The following is a 20,584-nucleotide window of genomic DNA, read 5'->3' on the forward strand; positions in this document are numbered from 1 at the left end:
AGATCTGTGTTCACCACGAATTCTCGTTTATTATCAACAGTTCAAAATATTAACCGAGTTAATAGTACCTAGTTAATACTTATATTAGTCTCATGTGAATACACAAACACAATACAGTTTGAAAATTATTAATACAAATTTAATTTAAGTAAATAACTTATGAGTGCGTTTTGGAATAGATAACAGAAACTTGATAAATTCATTTTTGTCTAAAAAAAAAAACAAAACGAAAATATAAAACTTCTTACAAGTAAATAACATAATGAACATTAATCGTCCGGCTTTTCGTTACTGATTTGAATGCCGCCAGTTGCAAGTGATCCTCCTGTGCTGAATAACTGGAACACTTCTTTGAAATAGCCTATAACAAACACAGAAATATTACATATTTTATTATACAATACTAATTATCATACATGTTACACAACGTTTTTTATAATTGCAAAAGAAAGTTTTTGTGTGACTATTTCTTTTTTTAAAACAGCCAGAAAAGATATATTATTTATGTATGACAGGTTTTAACTTTTTTTTAATTTGTTAGGTAACTATGTAATAGATCATTGTTGTAAAAAAAAGGATAAATGTGAAATCTTAATTTGGGTATTAGCGATACATTCGTTGAAAAACTCAAAAAATGTAACTGTCTTTTGGTGTTCTTTCGTCGAGAATTCATATTAAGACTTGCGAGTAAAATACAACATATCCAAAGTATCAAAACTTTTTTTAATAACTCGCTACAAAATTTGATATTTTTTAAAATATTAACTTTATTTAACTATATTTTAGTTTATTTTTTTTTGAAAACAAAAAGTAAAATACTTTTCTATACAATGCAACGAAGTACCACAAAAAGTCATATTATAATCTTTTACGAATTTTGTTTACACTGTAGAGTGAGACATCCTAATCGTCCTCCTCCTCCTTTCTGCTAACTTATATATCTTTATATCCTAATAGATCATGTTGTTTATTTTATCTACTAATTATTGTTATAATACCAACGCCAAACAGATTCAAACATACAATAAATCAATATACATAAACATTACAGTGATAATTTAATTATCCTTATTTTTATCATTATACTTACTAATAATTTGTTCAATGATATCATCATCAGTTTCCAATTCCTCGTCACTGTCTATTTTGCTTAGTTCGTCACTTAATTTTTTGAGTGTCGCAATTTCTTCCTGATCAAAAATGTATACAAAATGTTATATGTTAGTTTTATCCCTATCAAATAATATAATAATATTACAATACTGTTATTTTATTTTGTATTTTTGTGTGTAGAATAGTATGACGTATTTTATTTGAATAAACCAAAGATTAGCTGAAATCTATTTTAATAGGTATTTGACTTTGTTATGGTTTATATTTTATTATATAAAACAATATATTATAGTTTATATTTAGTACTCTTATAGTACCAAGCGATTATCAACAAAATAATAACATGTACATACATAACATAAAAATCCTAACAACAATTTTATCTAATAATAATATAACTGCAATCAACGAATAATAAATTTCAAATTAACCTTTCACGGTCAAAAATACAATAATAGGAAATGAGAATTATGTAATATTATGTATTTTCAGTTTTTATGTTATCTCTTATTGTACAATAATCAAAAAATACTTTTAGAATTTCAATGCCAAAAATATGTATTTAAGTTAGTCTGACATTGGATGATTTCCGATTGACAACATTTATTATAATCTCTATAATATTTTGCTGTTAAAAACCAAAAATTGTACAAAACCGGGACCACAAACAAACATAATTAGATCAATTTGGTTGCTAAAGGTTATACGCTTTTATATTAGCTTTCAATGTATTATTGTATTGTATACTAATAATTGCTCAATTGTAGAACTTTCGAATTATATTTATTTGACGGTCAGATTGATAATAACTAATTGGACTATACAGAAATAATGTTTGAAAATCAAGAAAGATTTATTTATGCTTAAATCATAAAGGTATTTAGTGTATTAAAAATTGAATAATTGTTTACTCGACTAAAAGATGTCGATGCATCAATTGTCGGTGATAGAGATCGTCTCCAACGATTACCCATCGCTTGTGGCAATCCGTCGAAATGTTGTCCGTTTTTTGGTTCAAACGTGTCGTTTCCTATAACATAAAAAAATCGGTAAATATTAATCAAAGAAAAAAATATTTCCTATTGTTATTCAAAAGGATGTACGATATAGTTTGAGGAATTTCAATTCGGCAAATGCTTACGCATACGAGTTTTTAGAAAGTATAAGTCAAACGAATTAGTGGTTAATGAATTATAAACATAATCCTGGCCTGCACATCGATTATTATTCCCAGTAATATCATTGTAAAAATTCAAAACAAACAAATACACCATACTATAAAAGGTATAAATAAAAAATTGCGGCAATTAATAATGTAAAATTAATTCAAAATAAATATTCAACAATTAACAGGTAAGGGATCAAATCAGAGCCTGGTACACGCTTACTCTAACCATAAATTCTTCTGTCATAATATCTTCTAGTTCTAACACCTTATAGTACATTATCAAACTTATATACGATTTCAGTAATAATTTTCTCATCAGCGCCGACTTCAATACCATTTTGTTAAGAAGTCGTATATTTTAATTAAACTATTTGTTCGAAAACTACTTATATTGTATACAGAGTGATAAATTTAACGTAAGACACTCATCTTCTCTTAAAATAATTGAAAATGTGTAGTTTTTCTTTTTGGAGAGACTTATAGTTTAGGTTATTTTATACAATTTTACAATATTAGACGATATTCAAATTGTTTTCTTTCTATTTCTTTTCTAGAGCTTTATCAAATTTTAAAACTGAAATATAAATAATATTTAACGTATACCGTTAAATGTATAACCGTGTATGCATAATATGTCGGAACTCGGATATTTATGTATAATTACCAAACATAAACGACATTCGGTATACCGTTACACTTACCGACTTTGAAAATCCACGTTCCATCGGTGATTTGGTTTTTGAATCCCCATGTGATATTACTCCCCCACGGTATAATGGACGTCATCCACCAGCTGTCGGGCGGCGTAGAGACTGACGTATATTTCCACTTGATCGGTCCGTTGTTTTTCATCCGAATCCATCTGACCGATGCTAGCTCGTTGTCGTACTGATCCGTATATGTAAAACCACCACCGATTATGTCTGAATAAATTGCACACGCACAACAAGCAACATAATTAATCATATTATGTAACTTGAGGGGCTAAGTCCCCGGAGAATTGATTTTAAACCTATCCAACTGGTCAAGGTTCAAATATGAACTCTTTTTATAAAAAATGTGTATAAAAAACCGTTATTTCCGAGTAAAACAAATTTGCTGAGGACCTCCTATAATAGATAATTCTTCCTAATTAGAAAAATTATATGTACGCCTATGATACATCATACGGTGTATGAAACGCATTGTAATTTATAGTATCATAATCTGCATACATATATTCTTACTGAACTCGCCAATTATAATATGTTTCCTTAAGTTTGCCACTAAAATATTTATGTATGACATTAAGGGGTTGTGGATATGTGTTGTGGTATATAAGTTATATTTTAGTAAGATTACAAGAATAAATTTAGGATTTATCTTTATTTTAGAAATTAAAAAAACGTATATAAGTTGCTTAAATATATTTTACTATTTTGTTTCTTTTGATCTTTGTGGAACAAATAAAATTCCACCATAGCATTTTATTAAAATTAAATATTTTATATAAAATTAATAAGTAAAACCATAGCGTTTTATTGGCATAATGGTTAATATTTTTTACCATCCTTTTTTGTCTATTGATGCCATTTGAGTGAGAACTTAACAATGTGTGGTTACGTCGTATACTACATAGTCTTTTTATAAAATATATGTAATTTACTGTAGACGCTTTTGCTTTTATAGATAACACGTCTCGGTCAACTAAATAGGCACTTAGTACAATTCATTAATTAGAACACATATTATGCATGTAAACAAATGCAGTTATAACTTATCTACAAGCTTTGAAAAATAATAAAACCCTATTAGTAATTACTGTTAATCATATTTAATAAATACAAGAACAATGCAAAATATTAAAATCAGATGTCTATCTATTATTTTATTTAAGTACTCTAAATTGATTCGATGAATAAATAACCGTACGATTATTTCAATTGTACACGCTATCGTGTTCAAATAAAGTTAGTAAGGCACCGCATTGTTTTTTTGGACGTTAGCCCATTATAAAAACTATTAGGCATGACATAGTAGAATAATAAATAATAATATGACAGTGCAGCAATTCTTATTTAAGATAAATTAACACGAAAGCTATTTTTTTCACAAAAACAACAATTCCTATTGTGAATTATGCGAATATTGGAAAGCTATTAACAAATGTTAAACAAATATCGATTATCAAATACATTTAGTAAAACGCATGTTGTCTTAATGTAATATATTATCGGCTTCATACACGTAATCTAGACCATTTTATATTTCATGTACACGCTTATACACGTGCTTCCATGTAATTGATTTATTTGTACGGCATAGACACTTCAGAAAATACATTGTAAAAAAAAAAAATGAAAAATGTAACTTAATTAACTAGATAGACTAAACTAGCAAAACGAATTATCGAGAATATCATTTTAGTTAATTATAAAGGTCTATGACCTGACCATGATAACATCACAAAAATGATTAAATTTTTAAAACTTTCCAAATTATATACATAATATTGTATAAACATTGTCTAAAAATTGTTCTTTCCATATTTAAATGTCTAAAATTTAATTTCTTCCTCTAAATAGTTGTAAGTTAATAATCTTTGTAGTTGTACTGGCTTAATAAAAAAAAGTCTGTTCCATTCAATGGTTTTGGAAGATGCAATGAAAATGTCCTCGGTTTTCCCGCTGAACTTCCTCATAGGACACTCGGCTACTATAATTTAGAGGGTTTTTACTTTATTTAACAATTGGAAAGGTCCTATTTTAACTAAAATGAACCAAGACCCAAAAAATAATTAAATCCTGACGTTTTGTTAGTTTTATATGAAGGAAATTAAACGTATAAAAGCATAAACGGATATGAGATAACATACTATTTAATACGTTAGAAATAAATAAAAAGAAACATAGACATGGTGACCAGAAACATAATAAATAGACACTTAGATATAGATAATAAGTAAACTTAGATTTAAGGTTTGAGTGCTTTCGAACGTTCGATAAGGCTCCGTTACTATCTTGGGTCTACAATTCGTTATCATGGATAACGCATTTTGAATGGACGTGCGACTAAAAGATGACATTACAAGGGATACAATTTATTGCCTCTAAACAACATAAGTAAAGGATACAATATATTTATGTGTTCCGAGACATGCAAATCGATTGAACAACTGTAATTTCCGTGAGCGACTTCGGTGAAGTTTTATATTCTTTGACAAAATTTATGGTGACAGCATTGCGTTTTATCGGTTTTGATAAATGAAAACTGTTTGTTACGCCAACCCGCATGACTACAGCAACAATTTATATAATAGTTTCATTGCAAATGCTTCGAACGCTGAATAGAGTTGGTAAAGAAATATTAAAGAAGTTGTCCAAGTATAACTGATTTGGATTTAGCACTAAATAAATATTCGCAAACGATAAATAATCATTGGCATTTGAAAATGTCGTGAATAGAATTCAGTTTTAAATGTATAGTCTTTATAAATTGCAATATTATGAAGTTCTATTTGCAATTTGTCAATATTCCATATGATTTTATTACGGTGTATTAACATATTTTTGTGCTAGTGTCCCAAACAAAATCTACAATTTTCTAAGATAGTTGAATATAATATGACTTTATCGATAAAATAATAGCTAGATTAACCCTTTAGTACCTAGATCAAATGTTGCACAGCCTGGTTTTATCACATTTAAATTTCTGTTTTTTAATTTATTAACTAATACTTCAAGTAGTATGTTAATTATTATATATGTATGTATTTTAATAACGCAATTTTTTTAAACTAGAATTTAACACCAGTATAATAGTGTTTTATGTAAAATCCGAGGTGCAGTGGTCATGTTACACCTAACAATATGTTTTGTAAAATGGATTGAATTGTACTTGTTATCAATACAATCTAATATCTATAATAATAATAAATTAAGGTCGAACTTGAAACTTACACTAAATAAAACAGCGTGACGAAACTCAAGGCCCTGGCTATAAAATTAATATATTATAATAATAATAAAAAAATGTATCACTATTAATGATATTTGGGTTTTTTAGATTTTTCGCAAGGTAAACATTTCGCAAACATATATGTAATTTAAATTCTCATTTTCAATATAATTATAAAGAAAAACATAACATCTTCGTGCCTCATATCAAACATTCCTCTTTAACACAAGCCGCACATGATACAACACTTGTAACCCTTGTATTTTATCACCATCATGTAGCTTAACAGGCCTTAAACGCCCAATGCTACCATCATGAGTCAATCTGTCGCCGAAGGGGGGTGCCGGTTCTTTCTTATTACCAGACAATTTCTCTACCGGAAAAAGAGCGCTTGCGATAAAAAATTATTTTCAACATAGTTTTAGGTATTTTTAACCGTTACCTATTATTTTGATATAAATACTTTTAGCGGTTGTATTTCATTTATTTATAGGAAAAATTGTATGTTGTTTACTATTAAATAAAAATAATAATATTATTATTTTTCAATTCTGTTTTCATTTAAATTATTGGAATGACAATAGCGTTATTAACTTGTTATGTTTACACTTCATAGTTACATTCCGTATAGTTCATAACATAGGTATCCATCATCCAGAGTAAATTCATCGTCAGTAACTTTGAAAAGTAAATGAAAAGTATTAAAAATAAGTAGGTAAATGTATTTTAATAATTTTATTCGTAAGAACACTAATGATAACAAATTTTAAAATGCCAATGCATAACCATTGCCATTAACCACAAGAAAATTATTTTTTATAAAAGAAACTTTTTTTGGTTATTTTAAAGTCATTTAAATACTCAATACCAGTACAATAAATGAGAATATGCATTTAAATTGAAAACAATCGTTAAAAATGTTTAAAAAAAAAAGTATCACCAAATTCGTAAGTTTTGAATAATTTTAATGATTTAACCTTTTAGTGTTGCTTTAAAACGGATTATTTTCGAATATATTTCTGTTTAGACATTTCCTTATTATTACTATATTTTCTATACATAAAATTAGTTAAACTGATTTTATTGCATTTACGATGATGGTAAAATATGAATAGATTTTTTTTTTACTAATATATAAGGATAGATAAGGGCCACGGCATGAGAATTGGAATTATAAGTTATTGACATTATTTACAATTCGTGTTAAATACTTCATAGTTTCATAGTACTGTAATGTATGAAATATATATTTTTTAAATTTAATGTCTTGTTGTTTAATTTAATGTCATACACGCAATTGTGTTTACGATAAAAATAAACAAAAAGGTGTGATTATTCCAATAAAATAATGATGTTTTGATTTACACTTCCTTAAATACAAATGTTTACTGATCTAATAATATTAGCTAAAAACATTAAACGAGTAATGCTCTTTTGTTTCGTGCGCCCCGCACAAACACTGCAAGTACTAGTACTTAGGACTTTAGATGTGCTAGTAAATATTTCGTTCTATTCGTTTGCGTCGTTCATATAAAGTCCATAATACATATTATTAAGTTGACAAAAGTTAGGTACATATATGATTTATATCTGTGAATACTGTCCATCTTTAGCATATAATACAACCAAGATAGTATCGTAGCTCATCACAATGTTAAATTACTCGATCCAAGGACACGTAACATTCACGGCGTTACTGAGACATGTAACCACACGCGGCCGTTAACAAGAGACAGATTAGATACGCACTGGCCTAAGTACATGACGTTAAATATAATAAGTTTAACGCGCGGTCCGACTCGTTAGACTCGTAAGTTAGACAAATCCATGATTAAACTTCGCTCATGGTCATTATAAAAGGCTTATCCGTAGCTGTAAAACAGTATACAAAAAATAGGTTAGCAAGAAAAACTCTTCTGCCTTCGATTTAAAGTATTCAGCAACGCGTATCGTAAAAAAAAGATATTATCTAAGGTCTAGCATATCGTCAGCCTGATTAGCAATGGGCGTAACGCCGAAATACCAAATTTCGCACTAAAAGGAAAAAAACGTTTAATTTATTATATATATTTCAATAATACTTGATTACTTTTTATCACACATTTCATCGAAAAAACACTGAAATATAATTATTATACTAGCCGAATCACAGATTTTATTTAAAACAGTGTAATATATCGAAAATTGATTATTTTTAGAGTTACGCCCTTTGCTAAATAGGCGGACGATATTATTCATTTAGTTTGACCGTATGTTTATATATTATATGATTACTATTGACTATTATTCAAAAATGTTGCCACTATGTATGAATTTATTATTTATTATTCAATAATAAGGTTACAATGAGAAATTCAATTACATAATATATCATACTCCAATAAACTTAAGCAATAGAAAATACATAAATGAAATGGATTGTCTCTTTTATTTTATCACACTAAGAAAGATCTTATTGATAAAGATCTTATTGATAAAAATAGGTACCAATAGATCATACAACTATGACACATGTGGATTGCGCCATTAAACGTGGACGTCAACTTTCACGTGAAACATGTTTATTACCGGTTCGTGTCAAACATAACATATTTTGGAACGTACAGTTAATACAAGGGAGAACAATTCAAAAAAGTACATAGATAACTCTATAGAAAATTTACTTGGAAAAAAAGACAAATAAATATTCAATACAAAATTGTAAAATTTTATATAGATAGATAAATTCTTCTAAATATGATATTGTTGTGCAACTTTTATATTATGTAAGATAAAATAAAGGATAATTGTGATAGTACCAATTCATTCGCAAATAAGTTAAAATTGGTTTTAAACTCTCCAAGGACAATCTTTGTCAAACTATATTTATCTTTTAGTTAATAACTCTTAAAAAACAACCGAACCGTCTAAACTTTTCGATAAAAAATAATTGGTAAATTATAAGTTGAATCAGTACTACTGAAGTTCTTGTTCAAGTAAAGCCTGAACTATAAACCGTCAGACATTTTTAAAACTGGCGCCACCGAGTTAAATATATTATAATAAGTTAAGTTAATTATTAGTACAAATGTATATTTGTTAAACTTTATCCAACTAAAAGTTTCTATGGCAATACACAACAAAAACAATAAATACACTATTTAATACCACTCTTCTGAGTTCTGTCCTCGAATATTCAGTACACAAATTACGTTCGTTTAACAAATTAAACCAAGCAATTGTAATAATTCGTCCGGAAAATTAAAAAAAAATAGCGTTCAACTTATGAACGCACATATGATTTTCCGAAAACAGAAAATTTGTCTTTATTTCCAAAAACCCAAACGTCCGTTTAGTCATTAATTTATTAGACATGCATTTGTTATCAGAAAAGTATCATCTACGTGATTTTCATCAACATGTGTTAGATGAAAATAAAAAAATAGTAGGTTACCTAAATTATAGACTAAATTTACTATAATATTATATAAATAGACAATATGCTAATGTAACAAAAGACAACATGATATTTTATCCCACATTGCTGAATTTTACTGAATAATTATGAATTTTGAAAAATAAGGAGTGTCAAATCGGTAGTTTTCCATTTATATTATTAATTAATCTATTGTTGTACATAAGAATAGGTGAAATACCTCCAAAAAATGTCATTAATATTTGACGCCGAATTGTTTTAAATTAATTTCCAAAAAAACAGGCCTTAGTCCTAAGACTACGCTCATAAAAGAAAAATAAGAAAAACGCTTTTAAGCCTTTTAAAGAAAAATCTTAATAACGTCATCTTACTGCGAATAGGTACAGCTAAAAACAGCTATTAAAAAAACAAAAATCTCAGATTATTAAAGTTTATCTTTTATACATTTTTTAAAATTATATGGTACATATATGATACTGGAGAAAAACTGAAAGAATTTTTTATCTTTTAAATGTTAAGAGAGAAAACATTTTTATACCCTCACATTAGTATACTTAAATGACCAAACTACACAAATGAAATGATAGTAAATGTTATCGACTATCTTTCGACTAGAAGCCTTATTTTTTTGCAGGCCGTTTCACTGACCTAGTGTAACTCGCGGTCATGAGTATTTTATTAACAATTGAAATCAGTTACATAGTAATAAAAAATACATAGAGTCCTTGATATCTTGTAAAATATTTATTTATGGCCTCGTTCTCTTCAGTTCTAATATTCCCATTATTATTTAAAATTATGCGTACAGTTTCCATTTTAATTAATTAACAAATAGCGATTTTACATTACAGCTGTATAAGAATAATGTGGAATACACAGCTGTAATGCTTTGTATTATGGAAAATGTACACATCATAATAATATTATCTTACTAAAATTAGACAGTCATTGCATTTTTTTTAAACATTTAAAAACACGAAATGTTATCACCATAATATAATTGTAAATTCTGTTTATAAAAAATATTTAAGTAGTTATTAGAACTTAGAATCAATCAAAGTTGACCAAATTTTATTAGAATATAAAATATTATAAATTTTATAATTTTAAAATAACAAAAAAAATTGCATTCGTTGTTCAATACAAAATGAAATTTAGTAGTTATTATTACTAATAATTGTTAATATATATTATTCGTATGTTTATTTATATGTTAATTAGTAGGTAAACTTGTTAATAGAACTGAAGTTTGTAAATCAATTTTAATTTTTTAATTTCTTATTAAAAAGTTTATAAAATGAGTTATTAAATACAAGCTTTCTAAAATTAATTTACAGGTTTATAATTTTTTAGCATTTAACATTTTAATTCTGTAATTTATATGAAGATATTCTTACTTTTAGTGTTACTAGTTTACAATAAGCAGTGGTAGTACTTAATTAATTTTTTCATTGTTTCAACAAGTACAATTTTACGAAATTTGAATTTAAAAAATGTCTGGAATTTTAATAATAAAAACCTATAAATATTCTTTCTTAAAATAAATGAAGAACTCATATATAATTATATGCTCACATATATTATTCGAATAATGCCCATTTCTGCTAAAATACGGTCCCTTTAAAAATGGTTTAAAATAAATATATGGTCCAGAAGGGTAATTTCACACAACGGGCAACTAAACCTATATTACATTTATTATGTAATATATAAATGTATTATATAGTATAATATTGATATGTATTATTATAATTGTATAAAACATAAACATATAAAAGTCATTAAGTATTATATTTAAGTCATTACATTTAGATACATTTGATTTATAATTTTACAATTTCCCATTTTAAATCATTTTAGATTTGTATGAGAAGGGAAATCAATCATTAATAGTTACGCTATTATTGTTACTAACAAGTAACAATAGACTTAGAAAATAATTTTCAGATAAAATTAGTGATTTTGAATGAAATTATAAAAATTAAGAGTAACTTATTGACATAAAAAAAGTGAACAAGTAAATCATTTATATTAGTTCAGCAGAAACATTAATTTATAATTTTCACAAATAAAAAAAAACTTTGATTATGAAATTTATGGTTTAAGAATTTATATGAATACAAACTATTGTATACATCAACATATTATTTTATTTTATTTTAGTTTAAAAATTAGGTATATTTTATAAAGTAATTTAAATTTAGTCCAATAGTAAAAAGAAAAACTATAATTTAAGTAAAAATTACTTAAATTAAAATAAATAAATTTGAATTGCGACTATAAACATTATTATTATTCAAATCTAGTAATCTATTTAATATTATTAATATTAATTGATTAACTCAACTTAATGTTACTATTGTGTTAATGGCCAATCGGTTGAACATTAACCCGTTAATTATTTACTATGTTTATTTATGTTAATAATACTTATAAAAAACATTATATTGATAGTATTATTAACGGACAACGTATTATCATCGTAGACATTGTTTTTTTGCCCCACTGCTCTCTTGTCTAGCCATGCGTGTGATTGAAAACATTTAACCTTTTTGTTCATATTTTTTGATCCCAATAATTATTACTACCTATGTGTGTGTTCATTAACTGTTGGAAACGCATGCGTTATCGCCCATGTTCTAATTATTATAGCAACTGTACGGTAACTAATTATTATTACATCGGCTCACCTTCCTGATTGAGCGATACCCTGAGTCTTGTGTCCCACACCCCAGCCGAGGAGTCCTTCCATGTCCATCTGACCAACATAAACGAATCGGTCACGGTGTTGTTGAAGAACGACACGGCGCCAGGTCCGGCATCGGCCCTTTTCAACGTCCACGCCGGTTCCTTTTTTCCAACAAACAGACAACAATCAAAGGTGAGTAATAATAATAATATTGTGACAAAAAACTTTGTCAAACAAAACACAATATGAAATAGCCCGCCCGAAGAAAACACTTACGTCGCAACCGGAGACGGTGACGAGGAGCGAAGCTAAGGCGACGGCAGTCAGCGTGAACGACGGCAACGCGTCCATCATGGTTACTAAATTACCTCTAAAATAACATTATTCGTCATATTGTTAATATTTTTTATATAATTACGACGGCGCGTAACGAGATAGTAGAATGGTGGCGGCGACGGCGTCAGTAGAATCCGGGAAAAATATTATTATTATTATTATTTTAGTAGCATAAACGCGAACCGACAAACGGACCTTGGAACGGACCATTAATAATAATATCATAGGTATAGCAATATTGTATACACTCCATGACCCGATATAGGTATTATATATATAATATATCAAATGTATGTTTTGTTTTAAATTATAATAATAATAATAATAATTATTATTATTATTATCATTATTATTGTTTTTATTTATAACGCGCAATCACCTGGATCCCTTGAGCAGATAACACAGCTTTAGCACAATTTGGTTTGATAGCGACATCGTTGCGGTTATCCGCCAAACGGAAGTCACAGTGGCAGTGGACGGAATGGCAAACGTAGGTATAATACACAATATGGACAAACGCCGACTTCACAAAAATATTTCAATAATTTGTATGTATATTATGATATCTACACGTGACCGTGTCGTCAATAATGTCGTGTACAAATAAGAACAACACAATATAATATCCATTGCGAAAATAGTCATAATTCAAGTATAAGTTCTATAATAATAAATAACAACAGGTAAAAGGAACTTTGATCCCACACGTTTTTTTATAGAAAACTCCAAGTAGACAATAATTTATACTTTCAACTATTAATAATTAAAGAAATGTAACTTCCTTAGTTTCAACTCACTGTCTCGTACATCATAATAATTAGTGTTAAATAAATATACATCTTATTTATTTTTATTATGTCTCTAGACCAGTGTTCATTGCAATTTGTAACACTGTTATGTGAATAGATAATGAGAAGAAATAAGATATTAGGTATCTTTTTGGGGTTGAATATCACTGAAACATGAGGCGTCAAGTTTCAAAACCATCTAAAAGACATTTTGAAAGGTTTTTTTTTAAGCGGCTACACTGTATTACATGATATGTAAAACTATTGTTGAATATCAAATAAAGATTATAATGAACTTAAACTTTGTCAGGAAAATCATAATTGGTTTTAAAATCTCCCATCTAAAAAAATGATTTGTTGGTTGTGAACATTTTCAACAATAATGCTTTTAGTTGGTTTTGCATTGCATTTAAGAAAGAGGCTATGCTATGCCAAGAACAGTTCAGACATCAAAGTCTCGCATTCTAAAATTTCTAAAAGGTCCAACAAATTGATGATTTTTTTCAAATCAAATTAAATCAAACAAATTGTGGTTATAAGTTAAAGTGGAATTGAGTATTTTATGAACATAGTTAAGTTAATTAGATAATAAGTTAATCATTTAGGTAGGTATAAGCCAGAGGTTTATGTTTAAATGTTAAGTGAAATAAAGTTAAATTTATCTTAAATCATTATTTTACTCGAAATTAACCATTAATTTATTAATGCGTTGATGGCCAATCTTAATTAAGTTTTGTGCGACTAAATGTGAACGGTCGTGGTAAATTTTCCAGAGTACATATCTAATTTTGTCGCGGCTTCGTCGAGTCGGTAACAAATAAAGTCCATAGAAATAACCGGGAAACCCCAGCGTTCACGTGCGCTGTTGGTATAATTAAATACACTTTTTTTATTATATAATGAAGAGCAACGACCTTCGTGTCGTTGAAAACGAGACGGAACAGTCCGAATTAAATAAAAAGCAAATAACTTTTTTCTCCATAAAGCACATTATTATTACAGTATGCGTAGTACAGATAATATTATGTGAGGTTTAACCTGACTTGTAGCCGTCGGATGCCGGACGCTAGCCGCACGCTGTGTTCAGCTACCGTCGCTGTTTTCCAGTTGCCTTATTAACAAAATAAGAAAAAACATTCAACCTATCCTAATAATATAATACCAAATTAAGTTGTATTAGCCATCTAACTGTACCATCGATATTTATTGAATAATAAGCTCGTCTGTCGCAATGTTGTGGCAAAAAGGCGATGGTTGTGTATGAGAGGAAAACGAGTACGCGGAAACCGGCAGTAGCTAATCCGGCACATTGTATAGGCAATTCAAGTGCTCCCAGGAAAAAATCATGTCCAATCCCGGTCGTTCCTAATAAGGAAATGCGTTTTTAGCAAAAATAAGTTAGTTGACCCTTTAACGTTCATTGAAGAATGTACTATTGGCCTACCCATAATCGAACATCATAGTAACGAATAAGTGGAATTCAATGATAATAACTTAAATACGTGGATTTTCGGTAAATTATTTATTTATTTATCAAAAATAAAAAAAATCCAGTAAAGTTGGGTTGCGAAATTGAGTGGGTATGGAGCATATTGGGGAGGGGAGGTCACAGGTCAAATTTAATTTTTACTTTTGACCCGATAAAGCACCTCTCGGGTACGATTTCTGATCTAAGGCGTTTATACATGAAGAAACCAATTAAGCGATTTACAAGATATCGTGGGTCCAGGCATAGAAATGACATTGTAAAATCAATACTGTAAAATTTTATTTTTTGAGCAAACATATGTGTACCTATTAAAACAAAATGGCATTTATCCACTTTTCAAAAATCAAAAAAATAATTTTTAGGACTTGTGGTGTTTATGCGGTAAAACTAGCTCAGCCTGAATAAAACTTAAGGTAAACAGGTTTTTACACGAAAAAAAAATTGAGGGCATAACGACTTTTTAAAACCATAGCTTTTGCTATGCTTCAATAAATAAATCGGTATATAGTATTAGATTTTAATTTTTATGTTTTGAAAACATTACAGTTGATGAGTTATATTCGATGCTAATTTTATTGATTTGCAAAATAAATTGCGATTTACTATACCAAATTTTTTCGTTTTAAAAATATACAATTTTAGTTGTAATAAGTGTCGTTAAATAATACAATTAGTATTAACGGTAAAGTATTTTTACGTGGTCGACAACTGTCAACTGTCGAAACCAATTGTTTTTTAAAATCTTAATGGTAGGATCAAAACTATAAAAAATAGTTTTGTAATTTAATAAATATATTTAATGTTATTTGTATCTTTATAAAAGACTAATGCTTATAAGCAGTACAACAGTCAAGTGAAACAACCTAATGACAAATCGATAATTTTGAAAAATACAATATATTGTACAATTAATGTAATATAAATAAATAATTAACTTTTACATTCTCTGCACTTTTTTTTGGTAAATAAAAAAAGTACATTTTAATGCAATGGTTTTGTTATCTTCCAATATTAATAATTAATTTTTTATTATTCAATTATGTTTTTCTTTTAACAAAAAAAAACCTAAATACAATTAAAATTACTAATGAGTAGTGTATAATTAATATTTAATTTAGGTTAAATATATACAAGTCTATTAAAATCACAGTGAAATTATTTATTAGGTATCCTAGATTATTTATTTTATACTTTACGGGCATAGTCCAGATTTACGTATGAGTGCATAATACATAATAATACAACATAATACTCAATAACTAAATATAACAAGACGAAGAAGAGAAAGAAACAGAAAGAGAAAAATATAGCAAGTATAAAGTGGCAAAATAAAAAAAAAATAATAAAAATAATACAAATATAATGTTATTAAAAGGTGAACGACGGGTCTTCATTGGCTTGGCGTATAAGGCGAATAAGGGTAGAGTTTTAGAGATAATTGGAAGACAATGAGGTATTAAACGAACTACTTCGTGGAGGATGATGTTTCACCGGATAACAGTTTTTGAATTTTTAAGAAAAATATACAACTATTGTGTTCGGATTTCCTTTTTATAAATTATTATTTATAGGTACAAACTATTTAGATAGCTATTATAAAAAAATATATTTTACCCAATTTCACCGCAATAGAAAAGATCTAATACCTTTTTAACTGGGCTCAAATGATTGTTAACAAAACAAAATGGGTCAAAACGTTTATTGTATGTATGATTTATCATAGAAAAACTGTTAACAGGTAATAAAAAGTACAGAGGTAGCCTACCGTGACAAAATGGACAGTACAATATTGTTATAGTTTTATAAAAGCACTCTGCACCAGTATAGTTACCTGTGCTGATCCCTTGCATTGGTCGTTGGTCAATTTGTTTTGTTGACACTAAACTCCTTAACGATGCAATACAACATGCACCATTGGTGTTGCCTACACAGGTCGCCTTTACACGGTATATTCATTTTGTATCAAGCTTATTATTATTGTGGGTACTACGCATAGTTATAAAATGTTTAGTTAGAATCCCCGATATCGTGACTGCGACGTTCCTAAGCGTAGACGTGTGCCTGTTTTTACCTGACAATTTATCACGATACAATTCATTTGAGTAATGGTGCGACAGTACTAAAACACAGTAGAGCTAGTATTACCGAAATTAAATGTCACGATACGCATTTATTGCGATAAACTTGCGACCCCGTTTGCAAAAAAAAAAAAACCAAAACTACTACGACATGCAATGAATGTTTTTCATACAAAATAAGCAAATATTATATTTTTTTTCACCCCACTTCCTAGATCCTAATAACTTACCTTTGCTTACTTTTACTTGCTGTTACTTTTTATGTCATTTATGTATTAACATACACAGCTACACATATATTATACAGAAAAGAGATATGAATACAGACCACAAAAATGTGGCCGCCGCGCCAAAGAATGGAAATTAAATATGGCAAGCATAGAATACCAAACGGTCATTTCATGGTAAACTAGAAGAGGGGTATTGGGGGGGGAGGGGGGGGGCAGTTGTCACTGCGAATATTAATAACAATAATAATTATTATTATCTTTTTTTTAATGCGCTCGAGTCAATATAAACGGTGTTGGCGGACGCAACGCAAAGGGAATAAACAAGATGACTGATGGACTAAACACAGGGAATAAACACAATAATATTATTATTAACGCAGTGTTATGAACAACAATAGAATAGTTTGATCCGTCACGGATTGAGTAATCACCGTACAAGTACACAAGTGATTCATCCGCGTCGGCTACTTTTTTTTATAATATTTACTATTATTAGTATTTATTAACTATCTAACTACCTACCTACCTACCCATTACATACACACACATATCTATACATTTTATTTTTTATCCATTTTCGTTTCATTAATGCTGATGACATCCGAGAGCCCCCCCAAACAGTGTCGTCCGGCAGTCAATGAACTACCGCCAACGGTTTGAATGATAAAATGATAAATAATAAACGTTCGGTCTAATGCAGTCATAATTATAATTATTATGTTTTGACGTTTTCTCGCGGTAGCAAGTAAAGTTTACAAACCGCTGCAAACACTATAAAAATATATGAACACCTGTGTCTCTGTCAATGCCGACACCGGCAATACACATTATACCTTCTACAAATAATATAATGTTAAAAAGTACCCGAGAAAAACCTATAGCGTATAGCTGGCTGAAAATTAAATACACTGTAGCTAATGGAAAAACGCAATCAAGTTCAAAAGTCAAAATGACTAACCATGCCTGCCAGTCGCTTTCTAATACACAGAGCATGTACATTTACGTCCGTATTTATTGAACACTGCATTAGAACAGGAAAAACACAAAAGTCTTAAAAGTAGGTACAATAGAAACAATTATTGCTAGATGTGGATTACAAATAGCAATTTGTTTGGACATTTCTACTACTATAAATGTATAGTTATAACCTATCTTTTCCCGTCAAAGTTTAAACACTATACAATACTCATAATAATATAAACAATGTTTTTTGTACGTTTAAAACATGAGCATGTATTTTTTTTCTTGTACTCTTCGAACGGCACATTCTTGTTGTACCTACCTCTACACAGCCCTAGTACAGGTACTATAAGGCGCTTGATGCAGAGGACATGATGATAAATTATTCAATCGACTGTGGGGTTCACACAGTCAATACTAGTGCAATTCAGCTCCATAGTTATTATTAACGAATCGGTAATTACTCGATTGAACACGTCGACCATTTTATTGCATTGCAATAATTTATAATTACTAGACTAGCTCATTGATTGTTTTTGATATTATCGGTGTTGTAGGTTACAGAAAGTGCAATGATCGTTTTTTTTTCATACCAGCCGTGCAATAAAAGTAATTCGATTGCAATTATTTATTAATATTTTTATCGCCGATTGCAAAACAACAGAAAATACCAAAATAGCGAAATAACCACATTGTTTTGTCCGAACCAATAGTAGAAAATTATTACAAATCATTAATTACATCGTTCCGCTCTTCAAACTCGAGTGATCAAAGTGATAAACGTTCGAATGGATTTATAGTAACTGGAATTTACAATTAAACATTTTGTCGATTAAGAATAAAAAAAACATCTCATCTCGAAAATATTAAACTTTAAGTCGACGCTTTCATTTTACTTATCTATTAATTTATATCAAAGTATATATTTTTTTATGTATTCGACTGAATTTATGAATTTCAATTAATCGTTTAACACAGTTAATATACGTTAAGGATTATTACTACTAGAATTTGTATTATCAGAAGTCTTTGAAAAGTAAATTATTTCGTTGTGTATAATATATTATGTATAAAACTATAGATCTAATTGCTAAACATATTACCACATGGTAATTTAGGGTTATTTAATTATTAATGATTTATTTTATTATCATCGAAAACCAAATTTATTGAAATCGTTCGTTTTAAAAAACAAATTAGAAATAAAAAAAGTTAAGACTTCAGTTTAAAATACTCCAGTTTATGGTGTAAATATGTTAAAAAAAAAAAAAGACTGTAACTATAACACTTATGCCGAGGGAAAATTCTTATAAAGATACTATTGCCCGACACTTAAACAGAAGTACGATTGATCTAAATCCCCAGAAAATATTTATTGCCTATACCTTACTCCAAAATTAATTTAGATATAAATGTATACAAATTTTACTTCGGTTATAATGATTTGCCTACTAAATTTTTCTTTTGCACAACAAATCCTTATAATTTAAATCAAAATAATATGTATTCATGGTAAGGGTCCGAATTTGTTTTACATTAGGCAATGGAGAAAAGGGGCTGGTTAAAATTATACAATTACCCGATTGCCTTGTCCGGTCTAGTGAGCTTCTAGTCAAGTGGTAGCAGATGCAAATAATAAACGTTGAAAAAATAAAAATAAAAATAGTAAAAACACTCGACTGCCGGCGTTGATCGTTACAATGAAGAGGCGAACCGTCAATGACGGTCGATTAATGACTGTACAACACTTCTAATAAGTAATAATTATAATAATATTATAATTGTTATTGTTATTGTTAATACTGTGAATAATACGGGTTTCTATTTTCAGAGCAGCCGTCAAAATCGAAACGAAAGCTGAAATTATTATTTGTATTTTATTGCTGTCATTTTATACCTAAGCCGCCGTCGCGCCAAGGCTCCGGTTTCTCTTGTACACCTCGCACTTCTCCGATAGTCGAGTGGTCCTCGTTCTGGTGTAGATATAATGTTGCTATTTAAACTACCAGTGTCCCATTTGTATTACCGTATCAAAAATACAGTAACAACAAAACGCGTGGGCGATCGCGTTACCGGCTATTGATTTACACGCGGCCGAGTTTTATTTATTGTAATCACAATGGGTAATCAAATTTTCCCCTCGTAGATATGAGCCGCCGTTACACGATCGTTTGGCCATCAGTCTAAGAAACAATATACCGTTTGCCAGGAAATTCGCACAGCGATAAAAATAGTGCTATGATTATAGCAATAGGTACCCCTTATGGTCTATTTGTCCCACGTAGCAGCAGCCTGGTCAAAAAGTGGTTTCTTTTTTTGGTGGTTTTACTTTAAGGGGATTCGGTACCGGCCGTTTTTTTCAGTCAAAACACATCATTTTTT

General features: G+C 28.8%; 1 protein-coding gene across 3 annotated transcripts; it reads right to left on the minus strand.

Annotated features, from left to right (window-relative positions):
- Positions 1–24: 24 nt before the first annotated feature.
- Positions 25–19,927, minus strand: LOC126838370 (uncharacterized). Of its 3 annotated transcripts, none has more exons than XM_050572731.1 (7): positions 13,037–13,250; positions 12,598–12,691; positions 12,323–12,482; positions 2,983–3,204; positions 2,025–2,143; positions 1,091–1,190; positions 34–361 (listed from the first exon to the last, which is right to left on the minus strand). In XM_050572731.1, exons 1-7 carry the CDS (start codon positions 13,090–13,092, stop codon positions 270–272), a joined length of 843 nt encoding a protein of 280 aa, XP_050428688.1. In that variant the 5' UTR covers positions 13,093–13,250; the 3' UTR covers positions 34–269. The 3 variants fall into 3 exon arrangements, with proteins under 3 accessions (XP_050428690.1, XP_050428688.1, XP_050428689.1); XM_050572732.1 differs by lacking the exon at positions 13,037–13,250 and adding an exon at positions 19,782–19,927 and having other exon boundaries at positions 36–361; XM_050572733.1 differs by lacking the exon at positions 2,983–3,204 and having other exon boundaries at positions 25–361; positions 13,037–13,263.
- Positions 19,928–20,584: the final 657 nt, after the last annotated feature.

This window comes from Adelges cooleyi, unplaced genomic scaffold (assembly GCF_023614345.1).
Source record: "Adelges cooleyi isolate 19-005CV unplaced genomic scaffold, UGA_ACOO_1.1 ACOO_flye_CR_arks_rails_tigmint_CR_PRNA_30, whole genome shotgun sequence".
In the NCBI taxonomy this organism is placed as follows: Eukaryota; Metazoa; Arthropoda; class Insecta; order Hemiptera; family Adelgidae; genus Adelges; species Adelges cooleyi.